Source organism: Silurus meridionalis, chromosome 19 (genome assembly GCF_014805685.1).
Source record: "Silurus meridionalis isolate SWU-2019-XX chromosome 19, ASM1480568v1, whole genome shotgun sequence".
Classification (NCBI taxonomy): Eukaryota; Metazoa; Chordata; class Actinopteri; order Siluriformes; family Siluridae; genus Silurus; species Silurus meridionalis.
Window position 1 is genome coordinate 7,102,389 of NC_060902.1, and position 18,730 is coordinate 7,121,118.

Consider the following 18,730-nt stretch of genomic DNA (forward strand, 5'->3'; position numbering starts at 1 on the left):
CTGCAATTCCAAAATCCATTTGAAGTAACTTATTGATTACGTTTCATTGATCCTGTTAAAAAAAAACCTTGGATTTCCCTTGAAACCTTAATATAACAAATACATTCTCTGCCATTTTCTTTCCCTGTGGTGTTTTCCTTGAATATCTAATATTCTACCAGTATGACATTTAATTTTAGATTTTGTAATTGGGGAAATCCATGTGGACAACCACATAACTCGAGATTAGGATTAAACACGGCGATGGCACTCACTGCACCACCAAGCCACAAAAATCAGATTACAGATGAAACACGACTCCAAATCTTTTATCTGCAATAAATGGACATTCAATGCAACCCAGATGAGGATAGGTTCCCTTTTGAGTCTGGTTGCCAACAATGACTGCAACTCTCAGACTAATGGAGCACACCTGTGTTCAATCACACTCAAACACACACACACACACACACACACACACACACACACACACACTATTCTAACTATACACTCATTTTGTCTCTGTGCATCTGACATTACCAAATGTACATATACCATTTTTATACCTTTAATTCGGACTTATTTCACATATTTGCCTGGTTCACTCTGTTTGCTAAACAAATAACGTGCGGCTGGTTTCAACTGGTTTGATCTCACATCTTGATTCCTGCATCTGCATCTGGCTTTGAATTCATTGCATGACACCACCCAGTATACCATAATCTTACGTATATTTTCTAAAACTATGTATTAAACCAATAAGTAAAATTCCCCATTTATTATAATATTATAAAAGTGTGTCATTAATAAGGTTAAATAAAGTCAAGTGGGAAGTTATAATTATTCCTCTCTGTAGCTTGTATTCATTGAAACATAATGTTGTTTATGCCCATAGGGCATCACAGAACAGTACACAAGGCTACATAAAGTGCAAATACACAACAGTGTGGCACACAAAATGATATGTGTGAAACAATTAATACGGTGGACAGTAAATACACAGAACATTATATAGCTATTAAATAGTGTATCAGGAAAAGGTATATTTACCATTAAATTACACATTACTTATTTATACCATTTTCTCAGAGCCATGACTTTATAAATACTCATTAAAAGCAACACAAACAAACCACACTGCCATCCAAATGTAGCATGAATTACATATTTGTACCTCTCATATATGTACATCCATGGGTTCTGCTGAGCAAGTTTAAATTTAACACCTAACCTCACTGTTTTCGCGGTGCGAAACTGACAGCTTCATGACTGCAGAATGTCGATGTGAAATGTGTTGCAGTTAAGGAGCTCTGTTCACAGGAAGATAGTTTAAACTCCAAATAGGAGGTGTATCACCATGGCAACAGCCTCGGTAGTGGAGTGGCACTCTCTTTTCCGCATCGTGACGGTGCTGTTGAGAACGGATTCAATCTGAGACTCACAAGCAAACAATACCATGGAGACCTTCGGTCTGAAAGACCAAAATATCAATTAGCACACCATATGAAGTAGTGGGCCGGATGAAAAGAATGCCACATTAAGTGACGGCGTCTAATGTGCATTCATGAGGTTTTTTTTAATAGAAAAACAATTTTCTGGAGAGAAAGTAACAGATTTTGTGCAGCAATGCTATTAGTGTAAAGACAGTATTTTGCTCATTGAAACATCTAAGTGCATGCATTCTACAGAGTGATTGCCTCATATGATATTAGATAGGGAGATAAAAGCTTGTATCTATCAGTAGCTTGACAGTATAACTATTAGGTCTGATCAATGGCATAATAAGAATAATGTGTGGCAAACTATTACACACCCACCCACACCCACAGACACACAAACACACACTTAAAAGCTGATATGCAGCTGCTTTAATGATGTCAACTCTGCAGAGCTCTACTGCTCTGGTTCATGTTTTATGCTGTCTCTTACTAGCATACATATATATAAATAAATACATATATATAAAACATATGCACATTTACGTAATTATATAATCAGTGAACCATGTGGCAGCTGCATAATGTATACAATTATGGCACTATAGTCCGATTGGTTTAAGCTGCCAAGAATGATATAGTAACTCAAATACTCACTGATTACAACTCAATTCATTACAGTTATATCAGTATTCAGTGTTATTTGTAACCCTTTATATAACAATTATATTAATAAGACAAATATTAAAAACTGAGTGACATGGACTAATGATAATTTTTTTTTTTTTACCAAACTAGCAGAAAGAACTAGCTATCTTGCTCACATTAATGCGTTCATGTATTCCATATTTTATCTTATTTGAATGATTATTAATATTAATATTAATATTAAAAGCATCATATGAATGTCTACTGATATTGTTACTAGCTATGCTTTTGTAACAGTATATACAAACAGTGATATAAACTGTGACGCATCCCGGTGCGGTTAAAGGAAATATAAACGCTCCTAGAACATTAAATGACCATCCAAATTAGTGGAACGGAAAATTTGTCTGATAAAATATGAACAGTATTGAATTGTTGAGAAGTCATTACTCTATCATCTTGGCTTTAACTCTGGACTTAGCCAAAGGAAAATATTCTTCTATAATTATGCATATTTATTTGTATAATTAACAGCAACACAAACAAATTCCCTGAGGTAATTATCCACAGAGTGACTTCATTATACACTCGCTGAGCACTTTATTAGGAACACTATACTAATACTGGGTAGGGTCTCCATTGGCTGTTAAATCTCTTTCATGAAATGTACTAGATTTTGGAAATATTCCTTTGAGAATCTGGTCCATGTTGGCATGATTACATCACCCAAATGCTTAGATTTTTTCAAGTGCACTTTTATGCTGTGAGTTTCTCACTCTACCACATCGCAAAGGTGTTCTTTGAAACCAGTTTGATGAAAGTACACATTGGAAAATTGTGGACGTGAAGGGATGTACATAGTCAACAACGACACTCAACAGAACAGGTTGTGGCATTCAAGCACTTATTTCTAGGCATTAAAGGACCCAAAGTGTGCCTTCTCCACACCATTACTCAACCTCCACCAGCCTGGATTGTTGACACAAGCCAGCTAAAGCCCATGGATTCATGTTGATGGTGGCAAATTCTAAACCTTCCATCTGTGTGCCTCTAGAAAAAAATAATCATCAAACCAGGTTACATCTGTCCAGGTTTGAACAGTCTAGTTGTGGTGCGCCTTTGCCTATTGCAGCCTCAGCTCTGTACAGTCCTGTACAGAATTAATGTACCATGTACAAGTAAACTCTAGAGACTGTTGTACTTGAAAGTTCCAGGAAATCAGCAGTTTTCAAACCAGTCTAAATAGCTTCAACAATCATGCCAGAGTCAAAATCACTAAGATCACATTCTAATGGTTGATGTGAACATTATCCTAAACTGTGGGCTTAAAATCGGCTGATTACAGAAATGCATGAATGAGTAAGTAATCCAAATAAAATTCTCACTGAGTGTATGATGTTTTTGCATTGCTGGATTAAAAGCCATGCGCCCTCATGTGGTACAACTAACTTTCTGCAAATTTCACACCAACGCCACCTGATAAAGACAGACAGAAAGACAGACAGACAGACAGATAGATAGATAGATAGATAGATAGATAGATAGATAGATAGATAGATAGATAGATAGATAGACCTACAAAAACCAGCACAGAAATGCAAATACTTTCCATTAATTCGTTTGTTTACATCATTAAATTATTATGATCAAACCAAAGAAACCATTGTAAAAAACTTACTTGGATTTAAATGTGTAATGATGTCCTAAGGGTCCATATTGGTATCCAATACCAACATGTGATTGAGAACTGGCCTAAATTACCAGTAACGAGTTACCATTAAAATCAATAAAATTGCTATTATAGCAACCATTACAAAGTCTATTTTATTGTTTTTTTCCCACCAGAGTAGACAGACAGACAGACAGACAGACAGATAGATAGATAGATAGATAGATAGATAGATAGATAGATAGATAGATAGATAGATAGATAGATAGATAGATAGATAGATACTCTGCTCTAATATGTTATTTTCGTAAATAAAGGTGTATATAAACATGTAGGCGTTTATAATTAGAATAACACTGATAGTTTTGCTCCAAAATGTTACTTTATTTCATTTTCAGAAATGATTCTGATTGACGAGGCGTCCTCCTGAACACAAGATGGCGGTGTTGTTTCCTCCTGACCAGCCGGATTCCGTTTTATAGCAGCATTTAATTCAAAGGGCAAATTTAACGTAAAGCCGCATACATTTAAGCGTCAAATCTATTTGATTCGAGTGGCTTTAAATTACGTTTTATTTCTAGTCAAAGTATATATTTTTTATTAATATTTCAATTATAAACTAAGCTTTAATTTTGAGAACCGCGTGCGATACAAAATGGGCCGAATCCCGAATAGCTTTCAACTCCCTTTATAGCACACTACGTAGGGCATGACGTAATGGTTTGTACAGCCTCGGTAGTGCACTACTTGTAACGCAGAAAGGCATTTGGGTTTGAACCTCGTTGAAGGCGCTACTTCATATTAAACTGATGTGTTAGCTTGTTGCTACTGTGCTGTAAGTTGCACTGGTTATTGAATAAAACGATGAGGGCAATGAATGTAGAGGTTATAAAAACGTTATGGAGTATTAGATTTCTTCCTTAAAAATGGCGCTTGCGACGTTACAAAGCACGAGTGTGTTTTACCGAAGGATTCTGTCCCAGTTTCCACAAGATATTAGCCTAGCGTTTGCCTATGGCTCTGGAGTGTTTAAACAGGCTGGGACTAGTCAGGGTCAGATGCGGGTAAGGTTTAATGGGAATTCATTCACTTTCTGAATGTATTGTCACATTTAATAATAGTTGCTGATGATAAAACAAAGCCTGGAACAGCTGCGTGTTGCTGAAATAATGATAGCTTGTGCTTATTTGTGTCTCCTCCAGAACAACATGATGGACTTTGTGTTTGCAGTGGATGACCCCATCACCTGGCACACCATGAACTTAATAGAAAACAGGAAACACTACTCCTTTCTCAAATACCTTGGGCCAAAACACATCAGCAACATTCAGACTGAGTATGGAGCTGGAGTGTACTACAACACCCTGGTCCCTGTGGAGGAAAGGGTTAGTATTAGATGGTTCAGTGGTTAAGGATCTGGGTTACTAATTATAAGGTTTAGGGTTCAAATTCCAGTACTGCCAATCTGCCACTTTTGGGCCGTTTTCCTCCAGGGGGGGGTCGTCCCATGGCTGACCTTTACTGGCAAGCTGGGATATGTGGAAAAAATGAGGCAGTGGTGGTTCAGTGGTTACGCATCTCGATACTGCATTTTGTTGCATTGTACTTGTACATGTGTAATGACAATAAAGTTGAATCTAATCTAATCTAATCATAAGGTCAGGGGTTCAAGCCCTAGTACAGCCAAGCTGCCACCGTTGGGCCCTGACCTTGTGCACTGACCCCAGCGTCCTGGCAAGCTGCGATATGCAAAAACTTAGGAGCAGTAGTGGTTCGGTGGTTATGGTTCTGGTTTACTGACCATAAACCCTGGCACTGCCACGCTGTCACTGTTGGGCCCTTGAACAAGGCACTTAACCCTATCTGCTCCAGGGGCACCCTGCAGACTGATCCAGCTTTCTGACAAGTTGGGATATGTGGTAACTTAGGGGCTTTGCTGGTTGGTACTGATTATAAGGTCAGGGGTTCAAGCCAAGCTTCCTCTGTTGGGCCCTTGATCTGCTCCAAGACCCTGCACGTGGGTCCCAAGCTGGGATATGTAAAAACCTAGGGGCAGTGATGGTTTAGTGGTTCAAGCCCCAGCATCTCCAAGCTGCCAATTTGGGGCTCTTGAGCAAAGCACTTATTAAGCCCTTTCTGCTCCAGAGGTGTCAAAACATGGCAAGCTGGGATATGCAAAAATCAGTTGTCTTCATTATTTCAGCAATGCATCTTAATTCGTCTTCCCATGACCTGTAACAGCCCTGAAGATTCAGAGAGGTCTGGTTTTCGAGGTGAGGACCGGCACATTCATCAGGGTCCTTTTTTGTCTTGTGTTGTTCATATTTGCGGTGCAGAGCAACAGCACATCCAAAAGTCAGGCTGTAATGCTGTAATGTTTCTTTGCAGCTTATAAAGTACGGTGTCATGAGCACAGATGCCCTGATAGATGACTTGCTTCACTGGAAAACCATGTATATAGCAGGTCGACTGCACAAGCCGGTAAGAATTACTTCATATATTTTATTGTCATTCAGCTTGATAGAATGAAATCCTTGCTGGGGGGAAAAACAAAAGTCAGTTTGGTCGGAAAAAACATTTTAAGATAAAAGCCAATTTAAGATGGTACGAGGAAACAGTTTAAAACACAGGTTTTTCATCTTTATCATGATCAATGCAGTCTATAAAGAGGCTCTACCATCTTAATTTTGCTTTTGGTGGCTGCTAGATAATTAGATCTAGTTAACATTTTTTAGCATGGATCTTATGCCTATTCATTTATTCAGTATTTCCGGATATACCCATACCCCTGGGTACACATAGACATAACCACTCTGTGTGGCTTTTTTTTCTCCTCAGGTGCGGATTCTGGTGCAGAAGGAAAACCCGAAGCTGCGAGCTGCTCTGGTGACAAATCTGAAAAGCGCAGTGATTGCCTCCTTCCTCATGCTTCCAGAGAGTTTTTCAGAAGAGGATCTTTTCCTCAGCATTGCTGGACTCTCCTACTGCGGTGACCAAAACAAATTTTTTATCTTGATTAAAATGGAGTCTCCATTCTAATTAAAGTACAACCATGTCTGAAAGTTCTATTACACCGAGCATGCTGTTATCAATTGAAAAAGTTGTTTCCTACTTATCGTAATATAATTGTTTGTAAGTACAGTATAAAATAATAACGTGAGGTTGGTCGATGTTTTACATCTCTTGCCGTTTTTTTTTTTGTTACCTTTATATGTGCAGTGCATCCGGAAAGTATTTACAACGCGTCACTTTTTCCACATTTTATGTTACAGCCTTATTAAAAAATTTATTAAATTAATTATTTTACTCCAAATTCTACAAACAATACCCCATAATGACAACATAGAGGTTTGTTTGAAATCTTTGCAAATTTATTACAAATAAATTACGTACATAAGTATTTACAGCCTTGAGCTCTCAGGTGCATCCTGTTTCCACTGATCATCCTTGATGTTTCTAAAACTTGATTGGACTCCTCCTGTGGTAAATTCGGTTGATTGGACATAATGTGGAAAGGCACACACCTGCCTATAGGAGATCCCACAGTTAACAGTGCATATAAAAGTACAAACCAAGCTATTAAGTCTAAGGAATTGTCTGTAGACCTCCTAGGCAGGATTGAAGGTCCCACTGAGCACAGTGGCCCCCATTATCCATAAATGGAAGAGGTTTGGAACCACCAGGACTCTTCCTAGAGTGGGTTGTTCGGCCAAACTGAACGATCGTTGGAGAAGGGTCTTATTCAGGGAGGTGAGCAAGAACCCAATGGTCTCTCTGAAAGAGTGCCAGCGTTTCTCTCTGGAAAGAGGAGAACCTCTCAGCAGAACGACTATCTCTGCAGCACTCTACCATTCAGGCCTGTATTTTAGAGTGGCCAGACGGCTTAGTAAAAGTCACATGACTGAATGCCAGGAGTTTGTTAAAAGGCACCTGAAGGACTCACAGACCATGAGACACAAAGATTCTCTTTGAGCTGAATGCCAAGCGTCATGTCTTGATGAAGCCAATCCAATACCATCCCTACAGTGAAGCATGGTGGTGGCAGCATCATGCTGTGGGGATGTTTCTCAGCGGACGGAACTGGGAGACTAGTCAGGATCCAGGGAAAAGATGAATGCAGCATTGAACAGAGACATCCCTAATGAAAACCTGCTCCTACAGGACACCAACCCTAAGCACACAGCCAGGATAAAAAAGGGACAGGCTCTGAGACGACTTTGTAAATGTCCTTGAGTGGCCCAAACAGAGCCCAGACTTGAACCCGATTGAACATCTCTGGAGAGATCTGAAAATGGCTTTGCACTAACTTTTTCATCCAACCTGATAGAACTTTAGAGGTTCTGCAAAGAAGAATAACTTCTTGATAATCTGCCGAAAAATGGGTGTGCCAGGCTTGTAGCTTTAAACTCAAAAAGACGTGAGGCTGTAATTGGTGCCGAAGGTGCTTTAATAAAGTATTGAGCAAACAATGTGAATACTTATGTACATGTGATTTAAAAAAAAAAAAAATTTATTCGTAATAAAGTTGATTGAAGATTTCAAACACACTTCTTTCACTTCTTTCACGTTGTCATTATGGGGTATTGTTTGTTTGTAGAATTTTGAGTAAAATAATTTATTTAATCCATTTTGGAATAAAGCTGCAACATAACAAAATGTGGAAAAAGTGAAACGCTGTAAATACTTTCTGGATGCACTGTACATAGGATTCTCAAATTGAGCATTTTAAAATGACTCCTACAAGTGAAAACAAAGAAAATTATAATTCAGCTTTATTTTGACACCTTATACTTAGTTGGTAACTTGCATGTGTATTGATCTAAAATTAGCTAGTAACTGTAATACAAAATAGTTATGATAAGAAAATTCCCATAACCCTCAGGTGCACCTTATAGTATTTTATAATCATATATTTAGGATATTAAACTTACTAACTACAAAAAAATGACTGACCAGTTTCAACCTTTTTAAATGTTTTTATTTAAAATTATTACAATTACAGTGGAACCCGGTTATCTCGCCCTCGGTTACCTCGACAACCCTATTAAGTCGACGTTTTTGAAGTGGAACCACCAAATTCTCGCTTTTTCTAAACATTTTTTATCGGTTATGTCGACTTTTTTATGTCGCCGAACCCTGATATCTCGAGCACAAGGGGGGAAAAATTTGCAATTTAACGTCGGTTATCTCGGTGCAGCCGCAGAAGAACTCGCGAAAGTGGCGGAAAAATCAAGTCTTACAGCTGCTACAGGTGTTGTATTGTATACTGGTGAATCTCTGCTGTTAGTTAGTGCACATATGCCTTTTGTTGTTAAATGTTATGCGATGAACGGGAGGCGAAATGATTTTGGATGGTGATGACCATCCAAAATCATAGAATGAACACTGGCAGGATCAGGGGGAATCCGTGGTGCGCTTTGGGAAGAAAAGCCCAGCCGTTGAGAGAGTGCCGGTGGGAAGGCACGTACTGGGATACGCATGCGCGATAACCACGACCGCCGACAACGACAATAACGGACAGTGAGAGTGTGGAAGTTTAAATAGGAGCTGGTGATGATGATGATAAACGAGCAACATATGTGCGCGATTGAAGCCGCGGGAGCTTCAGAGAAAGCGGCCGAGAAAGCACCTGACACGCTGAAGGGGGCCGAAGGGGGCGTGGCAGGTGGATTCCTGACAGATAAACATGTACTGTATGTATTTTTATAGCATGCCTTCATCAAACAAATCGCGGCAACGCTGTTGTGTAAAAAACCCCTTCAAAAACACGTGCATGCACATTCTCATTTATTAACGCACATCATGTACATAAAGAAATTTCAAGCACGTTAATATACTGCCGCCATTTTGATTTTCGTTTATCTCGATCATCGGTTACCTCGATGCTTTTTGGCGATCCCCTAGGACATCGACATAACCGGGTTCCACTGTATTATAAAAAGTAAATAAATATTTTTCAAATATAGAACTACACAACAGTAGCTGCTGAAGCTGTTTGAAGCAGTTTATCCACAAGCCAATCGATGCATTTAGAGGGAATAACTTAAAAAAAAAAATTGGTTTATTCAATCCAGGTTTGAGCTAAAAAAAACCAAAAACAAAAAAAAATCATATTCATTAACAACAAATTACTTTATTTTTTAAAGCATTGTCTAAAATTGCCTTTAGTTTTATGCAATTTTAGCATCGTGGAATCATGTCTGTTTAATCCTGAAGTGCCTTCTAAAATTATGTAATGCCTTTTAGGGGATTTCAGAATGGTGATCGGCGAGGATAAATCCAAAGTTTCCAACATAGTGAAGGACAACATGGAGCACTTCCGAATCTTGTATAATAATATTCTCCAAGAATGTTCTCAGGTGGTTTACAAGCCACAGCAGGGGAAGCTGGAGGTGAGACTGGGATACAGGTTTAAACCCTTTCTTTAAATCTTTTTCTCCAGCAGGAGGGGCTACTGATCAAGTCTTGAGGTAGGAGTATGTACTACACTCTTCATCATAGTAATTAAAAGTATAGTATACACTGTGAAAGATTTGATTTAGTATATTAAGGTGTGGTCTGTGTGCCCATCAGGATTAGTAAAAAAAAAAAAAAAAGGGTGTGGCTTCTTTGCTTCTCAGTCTTTGTGAAGGAGGTGTGACCTGTGTTCATTGCAGTCTCAGTGAAGGTGTGGCCTAAATGCCTCTCAGTCCCAGTAAAGGAGGTATGACCTCTGTGCTTGTCAGTCTTTGTAAAAAAGGTGTGGCCTGTGTGCCTGTCAGTCTCAGAAAAAGATTTGGCTTGTCTTTGTGAAGAAGGTATGGTCTCTCTGTCCATCAGTCTTCATGAAGTAGATGTCTGTGTATGTCAGTGTCGGTGAAAGAGATGTGGCCTCCCACTCCCAATCAGTATTACTTAACTATCTTATTTAATGCTGTTTGGACAATAACTTATTATCGATTACTGAATTTCTCACTTTCTATTATTTCATTACACTTTAGATCTTCTTTCTCCCTCTGGGTTTTTTTTTTTTTATAAATATGATGGACAGAGACTTGTTTAGACAGTTTTATCAGTATTGCATGTCTTTGCCTTGCTGACTTTTAAAGACTTAATTTTTCACTGGGTATGGTATATACTGTTCTCAACTCTGTGCCAAGGCGAAATATTCTGCTATTAAGAGCTGCTTAAACATGCCCAGAGCTATAATGCCTTGAGCTTATAGCATGGATCGTCCTTTATCGAGACAGAAAATTGCACTCGGAGGAAAAAAAACCTGAAAGGTTGGTAGATTAATGTCTAAAGCGTGGAGGCTGTCTAATAGCTCTCAGGCAAAAACACATCTGTGCTTAAAAGAACGAGATGCACATAATGTTTCAAATGCAGGAAATATGTGGCTCATTAAATGTCATACGTCATGGATCCTTATAGGATGGAATGTGGTTGATTTTTTTTTTTTTTTTTTATGACCTGCAGCTCTGAAAGACCACACAACTACCAATTATACTTATTCTTAGAATTATAATGGTGTTTCTACATTTCTGAAAATAAAATGTTTGTGAGCTGTGAATTTGTTTTTCCTGGTAGGTGGATAAGAGTCCAGAGGGTCAGTTTACCCAGCTGATGGCTCTGCCTCGCACTTTACAGCAGAAGATCACATGGCTGGTGGATCCTCCGGGGAAGAACCGTGACGTGGAGGAGATCCTGCTGCAGCTCGCTCATGACCCAGACTGTGGTCTGCTCGTACAGCAAGGTAACTGACACTTCTAATGGATTTTGTATCTCAGTCATAATGACTAGTTGTTAAAGACAAGGCCTACAGGGTTGGCACCATAACAGAAATTTGATTTTTTTTTTCCCCCTAAAGAGAAGAATTGGTAATCAACATTTCACCTTTTTAAGACTCTGCTTTGAAGCTTGTTTTTGAACCTTTTTTTTCTTGCATCAAATTATCAGGGAATAATAATTGTAAAAATATGCAAATCTATGCATTGAGTAAATATGTCCTAGCTCTGTTCTAGCTCTCCACAGTTTAATTGTATTCTTTATTGTGTTTTACAGCATACACATTGTCTATAGACTCTATTGGTGTACCTTATACATTATATATATATATATATATATATATATATATATATATATATATATATATATATATATATATATACACACACGTTTTGCTATACACATGTTTATTCCCTTTGTGTGTATTGGAACAAAACAAAATAGGGAGGTAAAAAAACAAATTTGACATAATGTCACACAAAACGGGCTGGACAAAATTATTGGCACCCTTTCAAAATTGTGGATAAATAAGATTGTTTCAAGCATATGATGCTCCTTTAAACTCACCTGGGGCAAGTAACAGGTGTGGGCAATATAAAAATCACAACTGAAAGCAGATAAAAAGGAAAGAAGTTTACTTGGTCTTTGCAATGTGTGTGCCACACTAAGCATGGACAACAGAAAGAGCAGAAGAACTCACTGTGTGAGTGATGATATTTAGCAGCACAATAATTTATTCTAGAATAATTTACACATTTGCATTAGTTTCGGAATAAAACAAGTAGCTTTGCTGTTTAAGGGACATTTAGGACTAGTTCATTGATGATCTATTGTGTTCTGGGTTCAAAAGGCCTTATCTCTTTTATACCACAGTAGTTTGTCACTAAATTAATCTATCCTGCCAAACCAATTCAAATCCATGATTAAGCAGTTGTTTTGTATAATTATAATCTGTGAATTGTTAATGCTGTCTGAAGTATACTGATTACTTGCTTGCTAACATTTAAGTCAAGTCAAGTTTATTTTTATAGCGCTTTTCAGACATTGTCTCAAAGCAGCTTTACAGAATTTACGAGTTAAGGTGAACAGCCATGGTGACTGTGGCAAGTAAAAACTCCCTTATGTTATGAAGAAGAAACCTTGAGAGGAACCAGACTCAAAAGGGGAACCCATCTGCATTTGGGTGATATTAAGAGTGTGATTATAGTCTTTAAGCATTACAGAACACTGGAGCGTGAGAACTAACATAAGAACTCTAATGTAAGATTAAGTGCACCCTTATATAAGCCGCACTGAATTTTACAAAGATTTTTATTTTGAACATATATAAGCCTATGTCTATAAGCCGCAGGTCTAAACTGAAACTAATGAACTTTATACAGGCTTTACCGAAAGACAGTGTCTGTTACACAGTGTAACGGGTGAAATATGTTGTGGCTCCTTTAAGAGCAGAGCGGTACTTTTGGAATAGCCTGCCGCCGCATTTTTCCGCTATTACTGCATGTGTGCAAGGCCGAGGAATATGTCTTTGTTATTTTCTGATGCTCATTTCTAAGTTTCTTTGACTAACCTGTAGCGCTGTTGCCAAGAAAAATAAAAAAGCACGAGTTTTGGAAACCTGTCTGTGCTTATATGATTTCTGTTGCAACTGGAGTTAGCAAGCTCTCCCTTCACCCAGACTCAACGCGTTACAACGGCTTGTATCTAAACAGTATCCTACCAAGAAAGTAATTGTTCACTGTCTTCCTCCTTCCTTTCACAACAATTTCTCTCGAGAGTTTTTCTTTTGGCATCGCCGTGCGTTTAAAAATCACCATCGGTTAAGCTTTTCTCCCGATGCCGTGCAGCTCAGAACACAGGTGAAGTGCGGTTTTTCATGCCTGGTCGTTTTCAGCATGACGAATGATTCACATTTTCTGTTGACAGTCCGAGTAAGCGGCAGGTCAAACGTCAGAGGAACATCATCCATATTTATGATGTGGTATGGTCATTGGTCATTGGTTATGGGGCTCAGTTTTTTGGCTTGAATCTTGTGAAACTGGGAAAAACCCAGGAAAAATCCATATATTAGCCGCTTCGTTGTTTAAGCCGCAGGGTTCAAAGCGTGGGAAAAAAAGTAGCTGCTTATAGTCTGGAAAACAGGGTAATGTCCTTTCTACTGTCTTATACAGTCATTTGAGATTATGGAACCAGGAGCTACTGAGCAACTCATAAAATAGCTCAACATTTGCAATCATCATAGATGCAACACCAGCTTCTCCATGCCACTTAAAGAGGTCCAATGTCCAAACTCCACATAAGGTGGGATCCAAATGGCGCTGGTACGTCTCTAGATGGTTGGGGATGTTTGCGGGGTCGGCATCTTTAAGCCATTAGTTGCAGTTATGTAACCAGCATGCAACTTCTAGCTAACATAGCTAAGGTAATGCGAATACATGCTATACATGTATAGTTGATTAGCATAAAACAGTTTCTCAGGTCACAAACATTAAAGTTTTCACTAGGCTGGCATTGCATATGTCTGTAATTAGTGTGTATGGACAAGATTGTGCAAGTGCTTAGTTAGAGAGAGTTTGCAGTACAGTAGCCAGGGTCATACAGAGGTTTTCCAAAGCATTTGGATAAGGGTCCATCAAAGAAGTTGAGTCCTCGTGCTGTGTGTCAGGTATAGAAGCTGGCTTCAAGAAACGGATGCATAAGTGCTGCAGCATTGCTTTAGAGGTTGCAGAAGCGGAAAGCTTGCTTGTCAGTGCTCAGACTATACGCCGCAACAATGCAACAAATCCGTTTGCATGGCCGTCATGCCAGAAGGAAGCCTCTTCTGAAGCTGGCTCACAATAAAGTCGGCAAACAGTTTGCTGAAGACAACCTGTCCAAGAGCATGAATTACTGAAACCATGTCCTGTGGTCTCATGAAACTAAGATAAGAGATTGTTTGGCTCAGATGATGTCCAGCATGTGTGGTGACGACCTGGTGAGGAGCACCAACAAAATTGTGTCTTGCCTTCAGTCAAGCATGGTGGTGGTAGCATCATGGTCTGGGGCTGCATGAGTGCTGCTGGTACTGGGGAGCTGCGGTTCATTGAGTGAAACATGGATTCAAACATTGAGAACATATAATAAATCCCTTGAGAACATATAATAAAATCATTGCTAAAAACAAATGAGAGGTGTACTCACTTTTGAGATACTGTAAATTGTAGTTGTGCTACTGATATCATTCATACCTGCAAAAACAATTGCAGTATATTAGTATGATGATCCAATGACAATTTCGCATTAACCCCTAATCAAACTACCAACATGTTCATATAACCGAAAGACAGTTGCAGCTTGTTTTGCAGATAGTTTTTTTATTTTCTTTCACAACAAAGACCCACTTTTTCTTTAACCAGATAAACCGCTTTGCCATATATCCATGACTAAGCAAGCCGGTTTGGTGAGAAAGGGCCATGTTTATCAGAAACCTCACCCTGTTTTCCTCTTCATCTGGTGAGAGAATGGTTGGAGTGTTTACTAGTTTACAGGTTTCACAACACTAAAACATATCAACTTTGCAAACAAAAGTCCAACCATGTTCCATGTTTTTCTTTTAAGTACTTTTTTATTTAAACCTTTTATAGTTTTTTTTATTGTCCCACCTGCATTGTAGCCGCTATAAATAGTCGTTCTCTCATTAGCCTATGTTCAGCCCTGATTTCTGTTAAGTCTTCTAAAGTTTTTCCCAAAGTGAAACTGAAAACTTCAGATAGATAGATGGATCGATAGATAGATCAACGAAATATACAAGGCAGAGGCCTGAGGAGAAGTACGAACTGGAGAGCGGGTAGGATCCGTAATGCAGGTAGTCCAGGGTTGATCGCCAATGTGAAGCGTTAAAGGCAAACCTATCTTGAGCGCTTTCTCCAAAGCGGAGCCAGGAGCATGGCAGTATGGGGAATACTAGTGGTAGGAGGTCCGGTAGATCCGATAGTTAGTGAAGTGGACTCGGGACCTTATAAAGGGGAAAATGGTGAACAGGTGTAGGTGATTAGAGCAGGGAGAGGCTGAAAGAGAGTTAGAGTCTTGGAGGGAGGCGTGGCTGTTGGTTCCCTGACAAAATCACACTTGCATTGGTATGAATTTGAAAATGACAATATTAAAATATAGATGACTAGATATAGATGAATATCATTAATTATTAATAATAACATATAATTGAAGGTAAATTGAGAAAATTTGTTATTTCAGAAGTGTGTATTAAACTAGTAGCCCTTCACAGTAATCGGTACCCAAAAAGTAGCTCTCTGTTTCAAAAAGGTTGGTGACCCCTGATGTACAGCATGCAATATTTATGTATGCAAACATTTGTATAGTAAATAAATATAAAGGCTATAGCAGTGAAAAAAAATGGCGTATGCTGAATAAACAAGTACACTAAATATGTAAGTAAATGTAAATTATTAGGCAGGATATACAGTATGTAAGCTTTATATAGATGCACATAAATAAAATATTAGTGCAGGTGTATGTAACGCACTGTGTGGAAAAAGAGCGGTATATAAATTACAATATGTAATATGTATATTGTATGTACAACTGAACACAGTGATTATACAGTGATCTAATGGTGTAGTGTAAAGTTCAGTAGTGTAATGGTGGATTGAAAAAGCTGTCCCTGAACCTGCTGGTTCTGGTGCGCATGTTCCTGTATCTCCTTCTTGATAGAAGGAGGTTAAACAGTTTCTGACTGTGATGTGAGGAGATGATGATGTGAGCTCTGTGCAGACATCTGCGGTGGTGAAGGTGCTCAATGGCAGGTAGTTGGGTGCCAGTGAGCCTCCACACCATACAGTGATGAAGTTGGTCAGGATGCTCTCGATGATGCAGTGCTAAAAACTCGTTAGAATCCCTGGGGACAGATGAGCTTTCTTAAGACTCAAGAAGTACAGGTGCTGTTGTGCCTTCCTAACCAGAGCTGAAGTGTTCTGGTGCCAGGACAGATCAGCAGAGATGTGAACTCTTAAGAATTTGAAGCTCCGAATCTCCAGCTTTTCCTCAGTTGTTTTGATGTTTACAAACATATTTCAAACATCTCCTTACAGAACACTTTCCTAAAACAAGGATTTTTTTTTGCAAAACTAATTATTATTATTTTAATTAGGTTTAGGCTACATCTACACTAATCTAAATACATTTCTTAACTGCGATTCTTATCTAAAAATGGTCCACGTTGTACCATTTGTTGTACGCAGTTAACCCATGTTGTACTGCGCATAAAAACTTTGCTTCGACCTGCGTCATTTTCGCCAGCCGTTTACTGGCTCTTTTCTTTACGCGGTGCGCCATTGTCTAGGAAAGGCACTTCTACATGAATAAATAAGGAGCATCATTTTCAAAAGCATCCGTTTTCACAGTCCATGCTGCATTTTCAAAGTTATCTTTTTGTTGACTAAATACGCCATTCGTGTGGACGGAAGGCCAAAACGGAGATAAAAATCAACGGGGGAAAAAAAGAGTTTTTAAATGAAAATGTATTAGTGTGGACATGTCTTTAGATTTTTAAAAGCCTCTGCCAGACATATGAATGAGTTGTTAGTATAGATAATGTATTAGAACAAGCCTTTAAATATAAAACTGTAATCTGAAATATAGACATGTATATAACTACTTGTGTATCTTTTTTTTAAAGGTATTTCCACCATAGTGAAATCATCCAGCATAACACAAAGTGCGAAAGGAATTGTTACAGCAGGTGAGGATGTTGATGTTCAAATTTGTGCTGATTTATTCTTTACATGTTATGAGTAATGTAATGTTTTTTTTTTTTTTTTGTAAAGGACTCTTTAAAACAGTGTCATATAGTGTGAAGAAGCTGCGGAAGATGCTCAAAGGCTGGAAGAGGAAGAGACTGTGATTTGTTAAAATTTTGCCACATGGTCAGGGTGTTCTGCCATATGTTTTTGGACACATTTAAGTGATCAGAGGTTTATTTATGTTAACATGATTTGAGTGTCAATTACTGTAATAAATGCTGTTAAGTTTCAGTTAGTAAACTGCACAGTCTTGTGTGATTTTATTTCTATTCTATTTAGTGGCCTTTGGTCAGCCACTACATCAAAAAATGAATGAATGCACATAGCAGTAGCATTGCTTTATTACAGCTGTAGGGCTCCCAGTTAAATCCTGAACTCAGGGTAGTGTGTGTTGTGGTTCTCATGTTCTTCTGGGTTCATTTGGGTTTTGCTCACTTCTCAAAAACATCAGATAGGCGGATCTAAATTTTTTCCCTAGGGCCGTGAGTGCATGTGTTGTATGTGTGTTTGTGAATGTGTGCTGTGGCTTGTGATGGATTGTTGGTGCGTATTGGGGACCATTATTTTTACGAATATAAATAAATAAATATCAAAGAGATTAAATTAAACCCTTTAACACAACAGATTTATTCACAATGTAATTTTTTACATTACAATTTTAGATAAAAAAAAAAAAAAAAACTTGACCGGAAAAACTATTTTGAATCGCTAAACAATTGTTTTACTGATGCGCCAAGTCTCAAACCAAAATCTGCAATGATGTACACATCCGGCAATTAAAAACGTCAGTGTAGAAACGTTTTGTTGGGTGAATTAGTTTAAAACATTTGCATTGTCTTCATGCTCTATGTTGAGTATGTTTTCACTCAAACAAACATACATTTGCAAAAATCCATCCATATTTCTCCATGCTTGTGTTTATAAGAGTTTAAAAAACTTGGAAAGTATCAATTTAAGGAACATTTAGAATAGATTAAAACGTGATTAAATATTTTAGTCGATTGTCAGCCCTAATTAAAAAAACATTTATTTATTTATATATATATATATATATATATATATATAAATATATATAAAGAAACATCTAAAATGAAGAGCAAAAAAGTCCATTAGAAGCTGTAGGCAAAATTATTGCATTTATCTAAATCTTTACTAGTTTAATCTTTTTTTATTTTGACCACTAGGGGACACAACTGTACACTTGAATATTTGTCTTTAAAAAATATATAATAAATGGTGGATATTTCTCATATTCATTACCAGGTGGTTAATTTTTTATTGACATACTTATTAAGGAAATGGATTTGATATAGCAGCAGCCAGTTAATATCATGAAAAAATCTATAAATACAGTAAATTCCCAGGATAGTGCTAATAGGAATAATTTGTATGTCGTTACGGGGCACTGTTAAAAAAATCTTTTAAGTAAAATGTACATA

General features: G+C 38.0%; 1 protein-coding gene across 2 annotated transcripts; it reads left to right on the forward strand.

Annotated features, from left to right (window-relative positions):
• The first annotated feature begins 4,189 nt into the window (after positions 1–4,189).
• Positions 4,190–17,531, forward strand: tamm41 (TAM41 mitochondrial translocator assembly and maintenance homolog). 2 transcript variants are annotated; one of them, XM_046875529.1, is made up of 8 exons: positions 4,190–4,796; positions 4,935–5,117; positions 6,121–6,213; positions 6,571–6,721; positions 9,979–10,124; positions 11,299–11,464; positions 17,168–17,230; positions 17,316–17,531. In XM_046875529.1, the coding sequence occupies exons 1-8, from the start codon at positions 4,659–4,661 to the stop codon at positions 17,390–17,392; spliced, it is 1,017 nt and encodes a 338-aa protein (XP_046731485.1). In that variant the 5' UTR covers positions 4,190–4,658; the 3' UTR covers positions 17,393–17,531. The 2 variants fall into 2 exon arrangements, with proteins under 2 accessions (XP_046731485.1, XP_046731486.1); XM_046875530.1 differs by lacking the exon at positions 4,190–4,796 and adding an exon at positions 5,936–6,005 and having other exon boundaries at positions 4,980–5,117.
• The last annotated feature ends 1,199 nt before the right edge of the window (positions 17,532–18,730 follow it).

Excerpts from the sequence above, each read along its gene's own strand:
- tamm41 (XM_046875529.1), top strand. The coding sequence starts at position 4,659 with ATGGCGCTTGCGACGTTACAAAGCACGAGTGTGTTTTACCGAAGGATT. Across the intron at positions 6,214-6,570 it reads CAGGTCGACTGCACAAGCCG|GTGCGGATTCTGGTGCAGAA; the intron begins GTAAGAATTACT and ends TTTTCTCCTCAG. Across the intron at positions 11,465-17,167 it reads TGGTCTGCTCGTACAGCAAG|GTATTTCCACCATAGTGAAA; the intron begins GTAACTGACACT and ends TTTTTTTTAAAG.